Here is a 19523-nt window from a genome sequence, read left to right as displayed (position 1 = left end):
TTAGCCCGCATAATCAAGCGTTTTAGCCCACATAATCAAGAGTTTTAGCCCGCATAATCAAGAGTTTTAGCCGGCATAATCAAGAGTTTTAGCCGGCATAATCAAGAGTTTTAGCCCGCATAATCAAGAGTTTTAGCCGGCATAATCAAGAGTTTTAGCCGGCATAATCAAGAGTTTTAGCCCGCATAATCAAGAGTTTTAGCCCGCATAATCAAGAGTTTTAGCCCACATGATCAAGAGTTTTGGCCCGCATAATCAAGAGTTTTGGCCCGCATGATCAAGAGTTTTAGCCCGCATAATCAAGAGTTTTAGCCCGCATAATCAAGAGTTTTAGCCCGCATGATCACGAGTTTTAGCCCGCATAATCAAGAGTTTTAGCCCGCATAATCAAGAGTTTTAGCCCGCATAATCAAGAGTTTTAGCCCGCATGATCAAGAGTTTTAGCCCGCATAATCAAGAGTTTTAGCCCGCATAATCAAGAGTTTTAACCCACATAATCAAGAGTTTTAGCCCGCATAATCAAGAGTTTTAACCCACATAATCAAGAGTTTTAGCCCGCATAATCAAGAGTTTTAGCCCGCATAATCAAGAGTTTTAACCCACATAATCAAGAGTTTTAGCCCACATAATCAAGAGTTTTAACCCACATAATCAAGAGTTTTAGCCCGCATAATCAAGAGTTTTAACCCACATGATCAAGAGTTTTAGCCCGCATAATCAAGAGTTTTAGCCCGCATGATCAAGAGTTTTAGCCCGCATAATCAAGAGTTTTAGCCCGCATAATCAAGAGTTTTAGCCCGCATGATCACGAGTTTTAGCCCGCATAATCAAGAGTTTTAGCCCGCATAATCAAGAGTTTTAGCCCGCATAATCAAGAGTTTTAACCCACATAATCAAGAGTTTTAGCCCGCATAATCAAGAGTTTTAGCCCGCATAATCAAGAGTTTTAGCCCGCATAATCAAGAGTTTTAGCCCGCATAATCAAGAGTTTTAACCCACATAATCAAGAGTTTTAGCCCGCATAATCAAGAGTTTTAACCCACATAATCAAGAGTTTTAGCCCGCATAATCAAGAGTTTTAACCCACATGATCAAGAGTTTTAGCCCGCATAATCAAGAGTTTTAGCCCGCATGATCAAGAGTTTTAGCCCGCATAATCAAGAGTTTTAGCCCGCATAATCAAGAGTTTTAGCCCGCATGATCACGAGTTTTAGCCCGCATAATCAAGAGTTTTAGCCCGCATAATCAAGAGTTTTAGCCCGCATAATCAAGAGTTTTAGCCCGCATGATCAAGAGTTTTAGCCCGCATAATCAAGAGTTTTAGCCCGCATAATCAAGAGTTTTAGCCCGCATAATCAAGAGTTTTAGCCCGCATAATCAAGAGTTTTAGCCCGCATAATCAAGAGTTTTAACCCACATAATCAAGAGTTTTAGCCCGCATAATCAAGAGTTTTAACCCACATAATCAAGAGTTTTAGCCCGCATAATCAAGAGTTTTAGCCCGCATAATCAAGAGTTTTAACCCACATAATCAAGAGTTTTAGCCCACATAATCAAGAGTTTTAACCCACATAATCAAGAGTTTTAGCCCGCATAATCAAGAGTTTTAACCCACATAATCAAGAGTTTTAGCCCGCATAATCAAGAGTTTTAGCCTGCATAATCAAGAGTTTTAGCCCGCATAATCAAGAGTTTTAGCCTGCATAATCAAGAGTTTTAGCCCATCATAATCAAGAGTTTTAGCCCGCATAATCAAGAGTTTTAGCCCGCATAATCAAGAGTTTTAGCCCGCATAATCAAGAGTTTTAACCCACATAATCAAGAGTTTTAGCCCATCATAATCAAGAGTTTTAGCCCGCATAATCAAGAGTTTTAGCCCGCATGATCAAGAGTTTTAGCCCGCATGATCAAGAGTTTTAGCCCGCATAATCAAGAGTTTTAGCCCGCATAATCAAGAGTTTTAGCCCGCATAATCAAGAGTTTTAGCCCATCATAATCAAGAGTTTTAGCCCGCATAATCAAGAGTTTTAGCCCGCATGATCAAGAGTTTTAGCCCGCATAATCAAGAGTTTTAGCCCGCATAGTTTTAGCCCACATAATCAAGAGTTTTAGCCCGCATAATCAAGAGTTTTAGCCCACATAATCAAGAGTTTTAGCCCATCATAATCAAGAGTTTTAGCCCGCATAATCAAGAGTTTTAGCCCATCATAATCAAGAGTTTTAGCCCGCATAATCAAGAGTTTTAGCCCGCATGATCAAGAGTTTTAGCCTGCATAATCAAGAGTTTTAGCCCATCATAATCAAGAGTTTTAGCCCGCATAATCAAGAGTTTTAGCCCGCATGATCAAGAGTTTTAGCCCGCATGATCAAGAGTTTTAGCCCGCATAATCAAGAGTTTTAGCCCGCATAATCAAGAGTTTTAGCCCGCATGATCAAGAGTTTTAGCCCGCATAATCAAGAGTTTTAGCCCGCATAATCAAGAGTTTTAGCCCATCATAATCAAGAGTTTTAGCCCATCATAATCAAGAGTTTTAGCCCATCATAATCAAGAGTTTTAGCCCGCATAATCAAGCGTTTTAGCCCACATAATCAAGAGTTTTAGCCCGCATAATCAAGAGTTTTAGCCGGCATAATCAAGAGTTTTAGCCGGCATAATCAAGAGTTTTAGCCCGCATAATCAAGAGTTTTAGCCCGCATAATCAAGAGTTTTAGCCCACATGATCAAGAGTTTTAGCCCGGATAATCAAGAGTTTTAGCCCGCATGATCAAGAGTTTTAGCCCGCATAATCAAGAGTTTTAGCCCGCATAATCAAGAGTTTTAGCCCGCATGATCACGAGTTTTAGCCCGCATAATCAAGAGTTTTAGCCCGCATAATCAAGAGTTTTAGCCCGCATAATCAAGAGTTTTAGCCCGCATGATCAAGAGTTTTAGCCCGCATAATCAAGAGTTTTAGCCCGCATAATCAAGAGTTTTAGCCCGCATAATCAAGAGTTTTAGCCCGCATAATCAAGAGTTTTAGCCCGCATAATCAAGAGTTTTAACCCACATAATCAAGAGTTTTAGCCCGCATAATCAAGAGTTTTAACCCACATAATCAAGAGTTTTAGCCCGCATAATCAAGAGTTTTAGCCCGCATAATCAAGAGTTTTAACCCACATAATCAAGAGTTTTAGCCCCGCATAATCAAGAGTTTTAACCCACATAATCAAGAGTTTTAGCCCGCATAATCAAGAGTTTTAGCCCGCATAATCAAGAGTTTTAACCCACATAATCAAGAGTTTTAGCCCACATAATCAAGAGTTTTAACCCACATAATCAAGAGTTTTAGCCCGCATAATCAAGAGTTTTAGCCCGCATAATCAAGAGTTTTAACCCACATAATCAAGAGTTTTAGCCCACATAATCAAGAGTTTTAACCCACATAATCAAGAGTTTTAGCCCGCATAATCAAGAGTTTTAGCCCGCATAATCAAGAGTTTTAGCCCGCATAATCAAGAGTTTTAACCCACATAATCAAGAGTTTTAGCCCGCATAATCAAGAGTTTTAACCCACATAATCAAGAGTTTTAACCCACATAATCAAGAGTTTTAGCCCGCATAATCAAGAGTTTTAACCCACATAATCAAGAGTTTTAGCCCGCATAATCAAGAGTTTTAGCCCGCATAATCAAGAGTTTTAACCCACATAATCAAGAGTTTTAGCCCACATAATCAAGAGTTTTAACCCACATAATCAAGAGTTTTAGCCCGCATAATCAAGAGTTTTAACCCGCATAATCAAGGATTTTTGCCCGCGTTTTTCTGGAGGGTCTAATCATAAAGGATACAGAACCTCCTCCCTGACAATTATGCCGTAAACAGTTTGTTTATTTTTGGACCACGATTCTTATATGAGACGATTCTATGATGACACAATGTTATTCTCCACAGAGACACAGGGTTCCCACGGTCATGACATTCCTGGAAACATTTTGAAATTAGAAAAAACTGTTTTTCAGGCCCTGGAAAAGGTTTGGAATTAATCAAATGTTTTGGAAAATGTTCAAAACTGTTTGTTTTCAGGATTCAAATTCAAAAATGGCAAAAATAGCAGATCTACAAGCTCGAAACGCGTCGCTTCGCGCCGCGTTTCGAGCTTGTAGATCTGCTACTTTTGATGCTTTTGTGTGACACTGTAGATGAGAGGTTTCTCCCCGACAGCAACGAAATACATTGTTTTTGTCAAACATTAGGTGAAAGACAGGTAAAATGTGGTAAAATGCAGTGATACTTGATACGTTGTTAGCTTGTAGATCTGTTTTTTTTGTCACGTGACACCTTCGCTCGAGTCTGTCTTGGGGCATTGATGGCACACTGGTTTAAGAGTCTTATTATTGCACTGTATGATTTCTATAGTCCTGGAAATGGGGTTAAATACTTTAGAAAAGTTATGGAAAAGTTTTGAAAATCCATTGTTAAAAATGTGTGGGAACATTACTTTACGAACCTGGGGACAGTGGTGGAAAAAGTACTCAAATGTTTTACTTAAGTAAAAGTAGCAATACTGCAATGTAGAAGTACTCCATTACAAGTAAAAGTCTGTAATAAAAAATATACTTGAGTAAAGTACAAAAGTATTGGCATCAAAATGTACAGTAATAAAGGTAAAGTAATATAAATAAAGTACAGTTGGTACATCTGTAAGTAGATGTACAGTTGGTACATCTACTTTGTAAAGTAGATCTAGTAAGTAAGATCTAGTAAGTAGATCTAGTACATCTACTTTGTAAAGCCATGACTGTAAGTAGATGTACCAACCTGGGGATGAACGAGTGACGTCAGGACTTCTGTACTCTATGTGTTTACGTTGTTGTTTGTGTGTGTGTGTGTCTCTGTGTGTTGTTCCAGGTGTGTGTGGTGCGTCCAGTGTGGGTCCAACACACCAGGTGTGCGCTCAGAGTGGCAGTGTAACTACACACTGTGTTCTCCCTGCGCCAGCCTATCACACTGTCCCGCGTGTCACATGACCTATCGCCATGATGACCTCATCCTGCAGTGTCGCCAATGTGACAGGTTAGTGTGTGTGTGTGTGTGTGTGTGTGTGTGTGTGTGTGTGTGTGTGTGTGTGTGTGTGTGTCGGTGTGTGTGTGTCGGTGTGTCGGTGTTGATTTCGTCAGCTATTTCTTAGTCCAGTTTTAGTCCAGTTTCAATGACGGTTGTTAGTTTTCATCACATTTAGTCAAACTCATCCTTTTTTTTATTTAGTCTAGTTTTAGTCGACTAAAAGTCGAGCATTTTAGTCTTTATCTTAGTCCAAGAAAACATATTTTTATTTAGTCTAGTTTTAGTCGACAAAAACTGTCGCCATTTTAGTCGAGTTTTAATCATGACAATTATATTAGCCCTTTACTGTTTTTTGTCAGCAGATAATATAGAACATTTCCATTTAATCTAAAAGTATTTCTTTAGTTTTATCCTGAGCCCCGTGCAAAGCATTTTACCCTTTTATTTTGTAAAGTTTCGCTCTGAAATCTGAATCCTCCTGCCATTCATTTGACGGCTGTGTGTGTGTGTGTGTGTGTGTGTGTGTGTGTGTGTGTGTGTGTGTGTGTGTGTGTGTGTGTGTGTGTGTGTGTGTGTGTGTGTGTGTGTGTGTGTGTGTGTGTGTGTGTGTGTGTGTGTGTGTGTGAGTGAGGAACAGCATGCGCTGCCTGCGCTCAGTGGTGGAAAGTAACTAAGTACATTTACTTAAGTACTCTACTTGAGTACAATTTTGAAGTATTTGTACTTTACTTGAGTATTTCCAATTTCCAGTACTTTTACTTCTACTCCACTACATCTCAGAGGCAAATATTGTACTTTTACTCCACTACAATTACTTGAAAACTTTAGTTACTAGTTACTTTTCAGATATAAATGATTACATTATAAAACATACATTAACCACTTTAGCCCTATTTTATACCTAGGCTATTTGAAAATAGCAGATCTACAAGCTCACAACGCGTCGCATCGCGACGCGTTGTGAGCTTGTAGATCTGCTATTTTCAAATATTTAGTACTTTTACTTTTGGTACTTTAAGTACATTTTGATGTCAATACTTTTGTACTTTTACTCAAGTACATTTTTTATTACAGACTTTTACTTGTAATGGAGTACTTCTACATTGCAGTATTGCTACTTTTACTTAAGTAAAACACTTGAGTACTTTTTTCACCACTGACACCGAGACAGGGACAAAATCATATAATAAATATATGATATAATATTTCGTCTCGTCTTCGTTCATCAACTAAAATGAACATAGATTTCAGTCCAGTCTTTATTTAGTGAAACTACATTTTCCTCTCGTCTTTATTAGTCGACGAAATTGCATAATGATTTAGTCCCAGTTATTGTTTATTCATGTGGGCGGTGGTCTCGTCTCGTCTCGTCTTCCTCCTTTTGAAAAATGTGCGTTTGTTGACGAACATATTTCGTGTCGTTTTCGTTAACGAAATCAACACTGGTGTGTGTGTGTGTGTGTGTGTGTGTGTGTGTGTGTGTGTGTGTGTGTGTGTGTGTGTGTGATGCACATCTTTACATGTAACCTTCAAACTAACCAAATCACTGCACTGTTTTTTAATGAGGATGTTTCACGTGCTTTGGTCATTGCGTGTGTGTGTGTGTGTGTGTGTGTGTGTGTGTGTGTGTGTGTGTGTGTGTGTGTGTGTGTGTGTGTGCCAGGTGGGTCCATGCATCATGTGAGGGTCTGTCATGTGACGAAGACGTAGAGACGGCAGCCGACGAAGGCTTCGACTGTTCCATGTGTCGCGCACACTGCCGTATCTATGGTAACCACACACACACACACACACACACACACACACACACACACACACACACACACACACATTAACTCTTTGACTGCCACAGTATTTTCATAAAGTACTCCCCCAGTGCCAGCGTTTTTCATATTTTATTATTTTCATTTTTAATGAAAATAACTCGGCCCAGTGTTTTTTTTAAACTCATCGCACAAACCCGCCACTAGAGAGCAGCGAATGACAGCTTTGATCAGCTCCTTTGTTCACTCGCCTCACCCACACAACCAGTCAAACAGTGAAATGCATCAAACCTGATGTGACGGGTCTCAGATTGTCCCATCGGCAACATTACGATGGGATACACCATTGGTTCTCAAAGTGGGGTACGGGGACCCCCAGGGGTACTTGAGGCGGTTCCAGGGGGTCCCCCAGCTAAATGATGGATAGGAACCAAATGGACCCTTATGGGTCTGTAACTCTGAGAGTGTACAAATGGAACCAAATGGACCCTAACGGGTCCATTTGGTTCCATTTGTACACTCTCAGAGTTAAATTAACATTGATTTTACAATATAAATTGGGGTCCCAGAGATAGAGATGCCGTTAAATAGGGTCCGTAGCCTCTAATGCATGTTAAACTGGGGGTCCTTGAAATTAAAACGGTTGAGAATCACTGCTAGAGAGCCGTAAAAATCTTCTCTTATGGGGGTCCCTGGGTTATCTTTTCAAATGGGGGTCCGTGGGCTAATAAATGTCAATTTTGGGGGTCCTTGACATGAAAAAGTTTGAGAACCACTGACCCAGACCATAGATTATAGAAGAGAAAGTATCCGTTCGTTTTTTTATACCGTGTGAAAAACCGTGTGTTTTATCTATTCTGGCCGAAAATGACCAGGAGAAAAAAAACTGAGAACCGGAAACGGAACCCCGGCCGTGAAAGCGGATGCAGGATGTGGGTGAAGTAAGTGGAACCGAAACCTAGATTGAAATATAAACAGCATAGCGCGATCAGAGATTAAACAATAAACGCGCGTCCAACGCGTCTAACACAGGGCCGGATCTACCATATGGGCACTTTGGGCACGTGCCCAGGGGCACCTGGGCATCAGGGGGCAAAAAAAAAAAAAAAAAAAAAAAAAAAACGTTTTTTTTTTTTTTTTCCCACAAGTTTTTTTTTCATTTTGCAGCTATCTAATACGAATGAAATAAAGAAATGATGTCAAATGTCAAATGGCAAAAAGAGTGAAAAATTGAAAAACTTTGAAAAAGTGAGAAATGAAGCAAAACAAGAAGCAATGGGCTTCTTTTTTTGAAAAAAAAGTGAAAAAAATTGAAAAAGTGAGAAACGAAGCAAAAAAAGAAGTAATGGGCCCCCCCCCCCCTCGTGCGCCACGAGGGGGGGGGGGGCATTGCAGTTCCAGTGCCCAGGGGCACTGAGAGGTGTTAATCCAGCCCTGGTCTAACGCGTCGATGGCGTGGGTGGATGAAGTAGTAATTGACGCGTTTTCGAGTCAATGGCGTTAAAAAGAGTTAAAGCTAGCTGCGTTCTGCAAAAGTTCAAACTTTGATGGGTTTAGGAACGTAGAAGTGTTTCATTTAACCCTCCATACGTCCATACGTTAAGATTTACAGTTTAGACATTTTAATTTGAGGTTCTTAACCCAGAGCGACTTACAGTAAGCAAAGACACAAGATAATCCATCTTACATTTACATTTTCACCTGTGTGTGTGTGTGTGTGTGTGTGTGTGTGTGTGTGTGTGCGTGTGCGTGTGCGTGTATGTGCGTAGGGAAGTCAGAGAGTTTTGAACCTCCCTACATGGCTCAGATCGTCTCCAGAAGAGAACCAGGTGAGGAATTATAATAGTAAATATAGCCGGCAGCAGCAATACGGGGACCAAGCAATGCAAATTATCAGGGGTGTGCATCTGTCCACTCCAAGGCGATACGATGCGTATCCCATACATGGGCTTCCATTCGATTCAGAGATGATTAAATATTAAATACAAAACGATTTGATTCTATTGGGTGCAATTAGATGCGATTTCAATTTGTTTGGAATTTGATACGATTTGATACGATTCGATATGATGCAGTGCGATCTGGTTGTTATCCGCTCCAGGTTTAATGAAATTTCCTGAAAAAAAAAGATTCAGAGATGATTAAATATTAAATACAAAACGATTCGATGCGATGCGCATCGATGTAGTCGCATCGTTAATGTTAAAATTGATTATCGATTCACATCGATAATTTTCGACACCCCTACAAATTATGCAATACGCAATATAGGATCTGCACACTAAGCCACAGGAATAGAATAATGTTATCGTTTAATCTTATGTTTAATCACATATATTTTACAGATATAAAGACATACACTCAGGACGGAGTCTGTTTGACAGAATCAGGCCTGTGTCAACTTCAGTCTCTGGTCGAGCCTCTCACATCGCCACGACGATACCGCAGGTAACCATGACAACTACGGTACAATGTTAACCCCATGAACCCCCCAGCATCTAGTTAAAGGTAGGGTAAGTGATATTTATTAAACCAACTACTGCCTATTCCCGCCTATTCAAAGGCGTTTTCCCGCCTATTCGTTTTCCCGCCTATTCAAAGGCGTTTTCCCGCCTATTCCCGCCTATTCAAAGGCGTTTTCCCGCCTATTCGTTTTCCCGCCTATTCAAAGGCGTTTTCCCGCCTATTCCCGCCTATTCAAAGGCGTTTTCCCGCCTATTCAAAGGCTAAAATAGCAAAAATAGCAGATCTACAAGCTCAAAACGCGTCGCAGCGCGACGCGTTTTGAGCTTGTAGATCTGCTATTTATCTACCTATCTGTCTATCTATTCTATCTATTTTACCTTAGCATCTAATTAATGAACCCTAGCATCTATATACTGAGCCTTAGCATCTAATTAATGAACCCTAGCATCTATATACTGAACCCTAGCATCTATATACTGAACCCTAGCATCTATATACTGAACCCTAGCATCTATATACTGAACCCTAGCATCTATATACTGAACCCTAGCATCTATATACTGAACCCTAGCATCTATATACTGAACCCTAGCATCTATGTACTGAACCCTAGCATCTATATACTGAACCCTAGCATCTATATACTGAACCCTAGCATCTATATACTGAACCCTAGCATCTATATACTGAACCCTAGCATCTATATACTGAACCTTAGCATCTATGTACTGAACCTTAGCATCTAGTTAATGAACCCTAGCATCTATATACTGAACCTTAGCATCTATATACTGAACCTTAGCATCTAGTTAATGAACCCTAGCATCTATATACTGAACCTTAGCATCTATGTACTGAACCTTAGCATCTAGTTATTGAACCCTAGCATCTATATACTGAACCTTAGCATCTATATACTGAACCTTAGCATCTAGTTAATGAACCCTAGCATCTATATACTGAACCTTAGCATTTATATACTGAACCCTAGCATCTATATACTGAACCTTAGCATCTATATACTGAACCCTAGCATCTATATACTGAACCCCTAGCATCTATATACTGAACCCTAGCATCTATATACTGAACCCTAGCATCTATATACTGAACCCTAGCATCTATATACTGAACCCTAGCATCTATATACTGAACCCTAGCATCTATATACTGAACCCTAGCATCTATATACTGAACCCTAGCATCTATATACTGAACCCTAGCATCTATATACTGAACCCTAGCATCTATATATTGAACCCTAGCATCTATATACTGAACCCTAGCATCTATATACTGAACCCTAGCATCTATATACTGAGCCTTAGCATCTAGTTAATGAACCCTAGCATCTATATACTGAACCCTAGCATCTATATACTGAACCCTAGCATCTATATACTGAACCCTAGCATCTATATACTGAACCCTAGCATCTATATACTGAACCCTAGCATCTATATACTGAACCCTGGCATCTAGTTAATGAACCCTAGCATCTATATACTGAACCCTAGCATCTATATACTGAACCCTAGCATCTATGTACTGAACCCTAGCATCTATATACTGAACCCTAGCATCTATATACTGAACCCTAGCATCTATATACTGAACCCTAGCATCTATATACTGAACCCTAGCATCTATATACTGAACCCTAGCATCTATATACTGAACCCTAGCATCTACATACTGAACCTTAGCATCTATATACTGAACCCTAGCATCTATATACTGAACCCTAGCATCTATATACTGAACCTTAGCATCTATATACTGAACCCTAGCATCTATATACTGAACCTTAGCATCTAGTTATTGAACCCTAGCATCTATATACTGAACCCTAGCATCTATATACTGAACCTTAGCATCTAGTTAATGAACCCTAGCATCTATATACTGAACCCTAGCATCTATATACTGAACCCTAGCATCTATATACTGAACCTTAGCATCTAGTTAATGAACCCTAGCATCTATATACTGAACCCTAGCATCTATATACTGAACCCTAGCATCTATATACTGAACCTTAGCATCTAGTTAATGAACCCTAGCATCTATATACTGAACCCTAGCATATATATACTGAACCTTAGCATCTATATACTGAACCCTAGCATCTATATACTGAACCCTAGCATCTATATACTGAACCCTAGCATCTAGTTAATGAACCTTAGCATCTAGTTAATGAACCCTAGCATCTATATACTGAACCCTAGCATCTATATACTGAACCTTAGCATCTATATACTGAACCCTAGCATCTATATACTGAACCTTAGCATCTAGTTAATGAACCCTAGCATCTATATACTGAACCCTAGCATCTATATACTGAACCTTAGCATCTATATACTGAACCCTAGCATCTATATACTGAACCCTAGCATCTATATACTGAACCCTAGCATCTATACTGAACCCTAGCATCTATATACTGAACCCTAGCATCTATATACTGAACCCTAGCATCTATATACTGAGCCTTAGCATTTATGTACTGAACCCTAGCATCTATATACTGAACCCTAGCATCTATGTACTGAACCCTAGCATCTATATACTGAACCCTAGCATCTATATACTGAACCCTAGCATCTATATACTGAACCTTAGCATCTAGTTAATGAACCCTAGCATCTATATACTGAACCCTAGCATCTATATACTGAACCTTAGCATCTATATACTGGACCCTAGCATCTATATACTGAACCCTAGCATCTATATACTGAACCCTAACATCTATATACTGAACCCTAGCATCTATGTACTGAACCCTAGCATCTATATACTGAACCCTAGCATCTATATACTGAACCCTAGCATCTATATACTGAACCCTAGCATCTATATACTGAACCCTAGCATCTATATACTGAACCTTAGCATCTATATACTGAACCCTAGCATCTATATACTGAACCCTAGCATCTATATACTGAACCCTAGCGTCTATATACTGAACCCTAGCATCTATATACTGAACCCTAGCATCTATATACTGAACCCTAGCATCTATATACTGAACCCTAGCATACATAATATTATAATGAGAGTTAGTGAGGACCAATTATATGAAGATACGGTAAAGAAAATGGGTGAAGTGCTCCTTTAAGTGATTATAGCATTTCAAACCGCGTGTGTGTGTGTGTGTGTGTGTGTGTGTGTGTGTGTGTGTGTGTGTGTGTGTGTGTGTGTGTGTGTGTGTGTGTGTGTGTGTGTGTGTGTGTGTGTGTGTGTGTGTGTGTGTGTGTGTGTGTGGTGTGTGTGTGTGTGTGTGTCACAGGTCCAAACCCAAGTTGAAGTTACGCATCATCAACCAGAACACTGTCTCTGTGCTCCAGACCGCTATAGACACACCTACAGGTACACACACACACACACACACACACACACACATCATATGTCCTATAGGCTGGATGACCAGAGGAAACAAACTGCTGCTTGGTGTAAACACATCCACCGCCAAGAACGTAGTCCTACGGTGCGGGTGCTTTTTCCTTTTTTTTTTTTTTTTTCCATTTTTTTTTTTTTTTTTTTTTTTTTCAATTTTCTAGGGGGACCATTTTCAGTGTAACACCACTGGAAGTGCGATCCCGTTTTTTGTTTCCCGTCGGCCTCCATTCTAAGGCGCACACTAAAACCCCTTGTTTAGCCCTTGTAGTTTTTCCTCCTGGCATTTCCCATGTTAACATAAACGGTCAGAACTCAAACATGGCGGCTCCGTTTGACACACGGTCTGCACTAGTAGACGCAGGGACATTTGCACGTTGTTTACAAACAGTCCATCGCGCATTCTAAAGGATTTTAACGGGGCCTATGGCGACGTGAAAAAAACAAAAAACAACAATAAAACCTTGGCACTGGTGAGTACATTCTGAGATTAGACCCGGAACTGTGTCATTTTTAGATTTGAGCTATAAAAAAGCATTATTTTACACTTTGGGCTATTCAAAAATAGCAGATCTACAAGCTCGTAGCGCGGCACCGAGTGCCGCGCTACGAGCTTGTAGATCTGCTATTTTTTGAAAAATCGTGAAAATGTGTGCAAATCTTTGAAACATATATATATTTTTAAAGCGAACATTTTTAACTCAAATCGTTGCTTCTGGGGGGGTCCCTGGAACAACATATTTTGATGGGGGTCCGCGGCCAAATACATATAATTCTGGGGGTCCTTGACATGAAAAAGATTGAGCACCACTGATATAGAAACAAACGTTTTTTAAGAAAACCGTTGAGATTTAGGAGACATTTAGAATCGGCTTCAGGTCTCAATGGGTTAACGGACCGTAGGGCTACGTTCTCGGCGGTTAATGTGTTAACGTCATGGCCGACACACACACACACACACACACACACACACACACACACACACACACACACACAGTGTGTAGTAACAGTGTGTCTCTCAGGTGAACTGGATCCGATGGAGGAGGTGAAATCTGACTCCAGTCCAGAGAGAGGCCCCGCCCATGACGATGATGTCACCAAGGGGGGGCTGGAGGAGGAGCTTACCGACGGCAACAAGAAGAGGAAGAGGAAGCCATACCGCCCTGGTGAGGCCACGCCCCTTCCGACGACTTAAGCCAAACCCCTTTGACTACATAAACCACACCCCTTTAACTACTTAAGCCAAGCCCCTTTGACTACTTAAACCACACCCTTTTAGCCACACCCCTTCAACCTTACTGTTCTGTGTGTGTGTGTGTGTGTGTGTGTGTGTGTGTGTGTGTGTGTGTGTGTGTGTGTGTGTGTGAGACAGGTATCGGGGGCTTCATGGTGAGACAGAGAGGGGGTAAGACAGGTCCAGGCAGAATCAAACGATGTCGGACGGATTCGACGGAGACCCTTCCTGTTGCGGATGAAGGTTTGTTTACCTTTCCACGAGCAAGGCTCTGCTCCTTTAAAACTCCTTTAAACCTCATTGTCTCCGCCAGGAGACTATGTTTTCACTTTCCGTCCCCCCTCGGCCAAGCTAACATTGGTCAAGCCTCACGTGACACGTGACGTGACAATACGTTGAAAGAGTGTGCTCTGATTGGCTAGTGAGACGCTTGACGTATAGCGGCCTATAAATACATGTGTCACTTTGAAATAGTCTGTGTCTCTTTCAAAGTGAGGTAAGACAGGAGTAATCACCAAATGGCTGAGATTTCGTGATTATTCCTGTATGTAAATAGCTTAGACAGGATTAATCAAGAACACACATACTTTCCAGTCACAGTTGATGACACGGTGCAACTAACTCTTATTATGCAAACTGAAGAAGCTAATCATTGTCTGCAAACTGATGAAGAAGCAAAGGCCTATCATCAAAGTTCCAATCTTGGAATAAATTCCAATATTTGCTGGCGGACACTTGTGCTCCGAGGAGCACATTTTCTAGTTAGTACTGTTATGACCTCATTAGTACTGTTGATGACCTCATTAGTACTGTGATGACCTCATTAGTACTGTTATGACCTCACTAGTATAGTAATACTAACCTGTGTGGTGTTGTTGTTGTCAGGGTGGGGGGACACAGCGCCCCCTACAGACCAGACAGAGAAGGTGAAGAAGAGATACAAGAAAAAGAAAACGAAGTTGGAGGAAGAATTCCCCTCTTACCTACAGGTACACACACACACACACACACACACACACACACACACACACACACACACACACACACACACACAAACACAGTCTGTAACGTGATTGGTTGTTTGGAAAACAGGAGGCGTTCTTCGGGCGGGACCTATTGGACCGCAGCAAGGAGCTGCAGGAGAAGAGGGCGGGGTCGGTCGTCGCTCAGGACCAATCGGGGACGACCAAGGCGGAGCCCAAAGGCCCCACCCCCACCCCCATCCTCCACACAGGACACTCCCCCTCTGCTGCCATGGCGACCGGAACAAACAGGAAGCAGGGAACACTCCGTAAGTTTCTCTTTTCTTCTTCTTCTATTCAACACAGTGGTGGAAAAAGTACTCAAATTCTTTACTTAAGTAAAAGTACCAATACTGCAATATAAAAATACTCTGCTACAAGGAAAAGTCCAGAATTAACAATTTACTTGAGTAAAAGTACAAAAGTATTGGCATCAAAATGTACTTAAAGTACCAAAAGTAAAAGTACTAAATATTTGAAAATAGCAGATCTACAAGCTCACAACGCGTCGCGATGCGACGCGTTGTGAGCTTGTAGATCTGCTATTTTCAAATAGCCTAGGTATAAAATAGGGCTAAAGTGGTTAATGTATGTTTCATTATATCATAGTTTATATCTGAAAAGTAACTAGTAACTAAAGTTTTCAAGTAAATGTAGTGGAGTTAAAGTACAATATTTGCCTCTGAGATGTAGTGGAGTAGAAGTAAAAGTACTGGACATTGGAAATACTCAAGTAAAGTACAAATACCTCAAAATTGTACTTGAGTACGGTACTTAAGTAAATGTACTTTCCACCACTGCCCCTCATTGATGTGGTTGCTTCACATCAATCAAACCATTTGATAAATATGGTTTTATCACCTGACCATCTGTCACTACTCAACACACTGTGTGTGTGTGTGTGTGTGTGTGTGTGTGTGTGTGTGTGTGTGTGTGTGTGTGTGTGTGTTCATCCAGTCATGCATGAAGACACTTTGTTGGATCTCTCTGCCGTCCTGAATACACACCCTATACTGTCTGGACACACAGGTACACACACACACACACACACACACACACACACACACACACACACACACACACACACACACACACACGTTATGTCTATGCTCCATACAATGTATCATTCATTATTATCATTATTATCATTTTATCACCAGCTGTCATTCATTCATACATTGATTCATTTTATTATTGTAATTAAGCAATAATACACGAGAGGTAACACGAGAGTTACCGTCATTATTGGCACGGCAGTGATGCGGTCCGACCGTCCTGACCGCATCACTGAAGTGACAATAATGTAGGTAAAACACACCCTCGAGTGTAATATTGCGATTATACAACAGTTACCAACAAAACACATCCAAATGTATTCATATTGTGGGGCAATTCATAATAAAAATGTTTCGCTATTATGTTTCCCTGTAAAGAGAAGAGTTTATTTGACTGAGACATTAAATAGTCCCTGTAGCAGCGCTCTGAGCTGTGATACCTTCGTAACAACATAGTCCATTTTGCGTAGCTGTTTGTTCTCCGGTGGCGGCGGTGGGTCAGGATACAATTCAATTCAAAGGGCTTTATTGGCATGAGAAAACATACGTTTACATTGCCAAAGGATACTCTCTGTTTGTTTTCCTACCGTGGGACAGCGTGACGTCTAAGCAGGCGCGGACTGCAGTGAGGAGTGATTTATTAATGTGATTAGGAGTGATTTATTAATGTGATTAGGCCCGTGCTATGATGCTGGTTTGAAGCACGGCTAGATAGCTAATTCAACCAATCAGATTGCTTGGTCGGAACTACCTGTTGTATAATAATAGTTATTTTATGATTGACAGGAACTCTCACACTCTGGGAAGTGACTGAATGTTAATATCTCTGTCTGTCTGTCTGTCTGTCTGTCTGTCTGTCTGTCTGTCTGTCTGTCTCTCTCTGTCTCTCTGTGTGTCTGTCTCTCTGTGTGTCTGTCTCTCTGTGTGTCTGTCTGTCTGTCTGTCTGTCTGTCTGTCTGTCTGTCTGTCTCTCTGTCTGTCTCTCTGTGTGTCTCTCTCTCTGTGTGTCTGTCTGTCTGTCTGTCTGTCTGTCTGTCTGTCTGTCTGTCTCTCTGTGTGTCTGTCTCTCTGTGTGTCTGTCTGTCTGTCTGTCTGTCTGTCTGTCTGTCTGTCTGTCTGTCTGTCTCTCTCTCTCTCTAGCGGGTCTAGTCATGGGTGACCCCTCGTTGACCTTCCAGTCAACAGGAAGTGGTGGGCGTGGCCAGAGAGCGGCACAGGAAGAGCCTCTGGACGCCATACTGAGTCCTGAGCTGGACAAGATGGTGACCGATGGTACGCTGTGTGTGTGTGTGTGTCTGTCTGTCTGTCTGTCTGTCTGTCTGTCTGTCTGTCTGTCTGTCTGTCTGTGTGTGTGTGTGTGTGTGTGTGTGTGTGTGTGTGTGTGTGTGTGTGTGCGTGTGTGTGTGTGTGTTCAAATCAGCCTCATGGTGGCGCTATATATCAGGCCGATTCGTGTTCTTACCTATATAACTGCACCGATCTGTGTAAAAACCTTTTTATGGGCACTCCCTAGAGCCTTGGTTCTCAAAGTGGGGTCCGGGGACCCCCAGGGGTCCTTGAGGGAGTTCCAGGGGGTCCCCAGCTAAATGATGACTAGGCACTAAATGGACCCTTATGGGTCTGTAACTCTGAGAGTGTACAAATACGGGTCTATTTGGTTCCATTTGGACACTCTCAGAGTTACATTAACATAGATTTTACTATATAAATTGCGGTCCAAGTGATAGAAATGCCATTAAATGGGGGTCCGTAGCCTCTAATGCATGTCAAACTGGGGGGTCCTGTGAAATTAAAATGGTTGAGAATCACTGCTAGAGCCGTACAAAATCTTCTCTTATGGGGGTCCCTGAGGCATATCTTTTGAAATGGGGGTCCACGGGCTAATAAGTGTCAATTTGGGGGTCCTTGACATGAAGAAGTTTGAGAACCACTGCCCTAGAGGCCAAGAGAAAAACCTTTGCCCTGCATTTTTCACATCTGCCTTTTATAGCGCCACTAGCCTTTTATAGCGCCACTAGCCTTTTATAGCGCCACTAGCCTTTTATAGCGCCACTTGCCTTTTATAGCGCCACTAGCCTTTTATAGCGCCACTAGCCTTTTATAGCGCCACTAGCCTTTTATAGCGCCACTAGCCTTTTATAGCGCCACTAGGCTTTTATAGCGCCACTAGCCTTTTATAGCTCCACTAGCCTTTTATAGCGCCACTAGCCTTTTATAGCGCCACTTGCCTTTTATAGCGCCACTAGCCTTTTATAGCGCCACTAGCCTTTTATAGCGCCACTAGCCTTTTATAGCGCCACTAGCCTTTTATAGCGCCACTAGGCTTTTATAGCGCCACTAGCCTTTTATAGCGCCACTAGCCTTTTATAGCTCCACTAGCCTTTTATAGCGCCACTAGCCTTTTATAGCGCCACTTGCCTTTTATAGCGCCACTAGCCTTTTATAGCGCCACTAGCCTTTTATAGCGCCACTAGCCTTTTATAGCGCCACCAGCCTTTTATAGCGCCACTAGCCTTTTATAGCGCCACTAGCCTTTTATAGCGCCACTAGCCTTTTATAGCGCCACTTGCCTTTTATAGCGCCACTAGCCTTTTATAGCGCCACTAGCCTTTTATAGCGCCACTAGCCTTTTATAGCGCCACTAGCCTTTTATAGCGCCACTTGCCTTTTATAGCGCCACTAGCCTTTTATAGCGCCACTAGCCTTTTATAGCGCCACTTGCCTTTTATAGCGCCACTAGCCTTTTATAGCGCCACTAGCCTTTTATAGCGCCACTAGCCTTTTATAGCGCCACTAGCCTTTTATAGCGCCACTTGCCTTTTATAGCGCCACTAGCCTTTTATAGCGCCACTAGCCTCGCGTAGCCAGACTATATCTCTGTGTAGAAACAATAAAGATGTGCTTCTGTGTTTTTTCAGGAGCCATCCTCAGTAAACTCTACAAAATACCTGGTAAGACTTTACTGTTCATATGATTAAATGTATTATTATTAGTACTACTGTTCATATGATTAAATATATTATTATTAGTACTACTGTTCATATGATTAAATATATTATTATTAGTATTACTGTTAATATGATTAACACATCCACTGCCAAGGGCTAATCTCAGAATGTACTCACCAGTGCCAAGGTTTTATTGTTGTTTTTTTCAAGTCGCCATAGGCCCCGTTAAAATCCTTTAGAATGCGCGATGGACTGTTTGTAAACAACGTGCACATGTCCCTGTGTCTACTAGTGCAGACCACGTGTCAAACGGAGCCGCCATGTTTGAGTTCTGACCGTTTATGTTAACATGGGAAATGCGAGGAGGAAAAACTACAAGGGCTAAACAGGGGTTTTAGTGTGCGCCTTAGAATGGAGGCCCACGGTAAACAAAAAACGGGATCGCAGATGGTTTCCACTTCCGGTGGTGTTACACTGAAAATGGTCCGTGTAGAAAAAAAAAAAAAAAAAAAAGAAAAAAAAGGAAAAAGCACCCGGACCGTAGGGCTACGGTCTCGGCGCTTAACAGTTGGATTTAACGGAC

The 19523-nt window shown here is 41.4% G+C and overlaps 1 protein-coding gene across 1 annotated transcript in view; it reads left to right on the top strand.

Annotated features, from left to right (window-relative positions):
- The window catches only part of LOC311041342 (uncharacterized protein), a gene marked incomplete at its 3' end in the record, with an annotated part of 90586 nt that overhangs the window by 70775 nt on the left and 288 nt on the right, over nt 1–19523 (top strand). Inside the window, exons 23-34 of the mRNA XM_084086250.1 lie at nt 4889–5053; nt 6708–6814; nt 8577–8636; nt 9153–9255; nt 12575–12654; nt 13704–13847; nt 14054–14158; nt 14801–14904; nt 15008–15206; nt 15895–15966; nt 17133–17264; nt 18911–18943. Of these exons, the coding sequence (XP_083942376.1) occupies nt 4889–5053; nt 6708–6814; nt 8577–8636; nt 9153–9255; nt 12575–12654; nt 13704–13847; nt 14054–14158; nt 14801–14904; nt 15008–15206; nt 15895–15966; nt 17133–17264; nt 18911–18943 (1304 nt within the window). The remainder of the gene's footprint in view (nt 1–4888; nt 5054–6707; nt 6815–8576; nt 8637–9152; nt 9256–12574; nt 12655–13703; nt 13848–14053; nt 14159–14800; nt 14905–15007; nt 15207–15894; nt 15967–17132; nt 17265–18910; nt 18944–19523) is intronic.

The sequence above is a fragment of the Gymnoscopelus microlampas genome (assembly GCF_963454915.1).
Source record: "Gymnoscopelus microlampas genome assembly, contig: SCAFFOLD_60, whole genome shotgun sequence".
Classification (NCBI taxonomy): Eukaryota; Metazoa; Chordata; class Actinopteri; order Myctophiformes; family Myctophidae; genus Gymnoscopelus; species Gymnoscopelus microlampas.
Note: the sequence above shows the minus strand (reverse complement) of the source record. Positions and strands in the feature narration are given on the sequence as shown.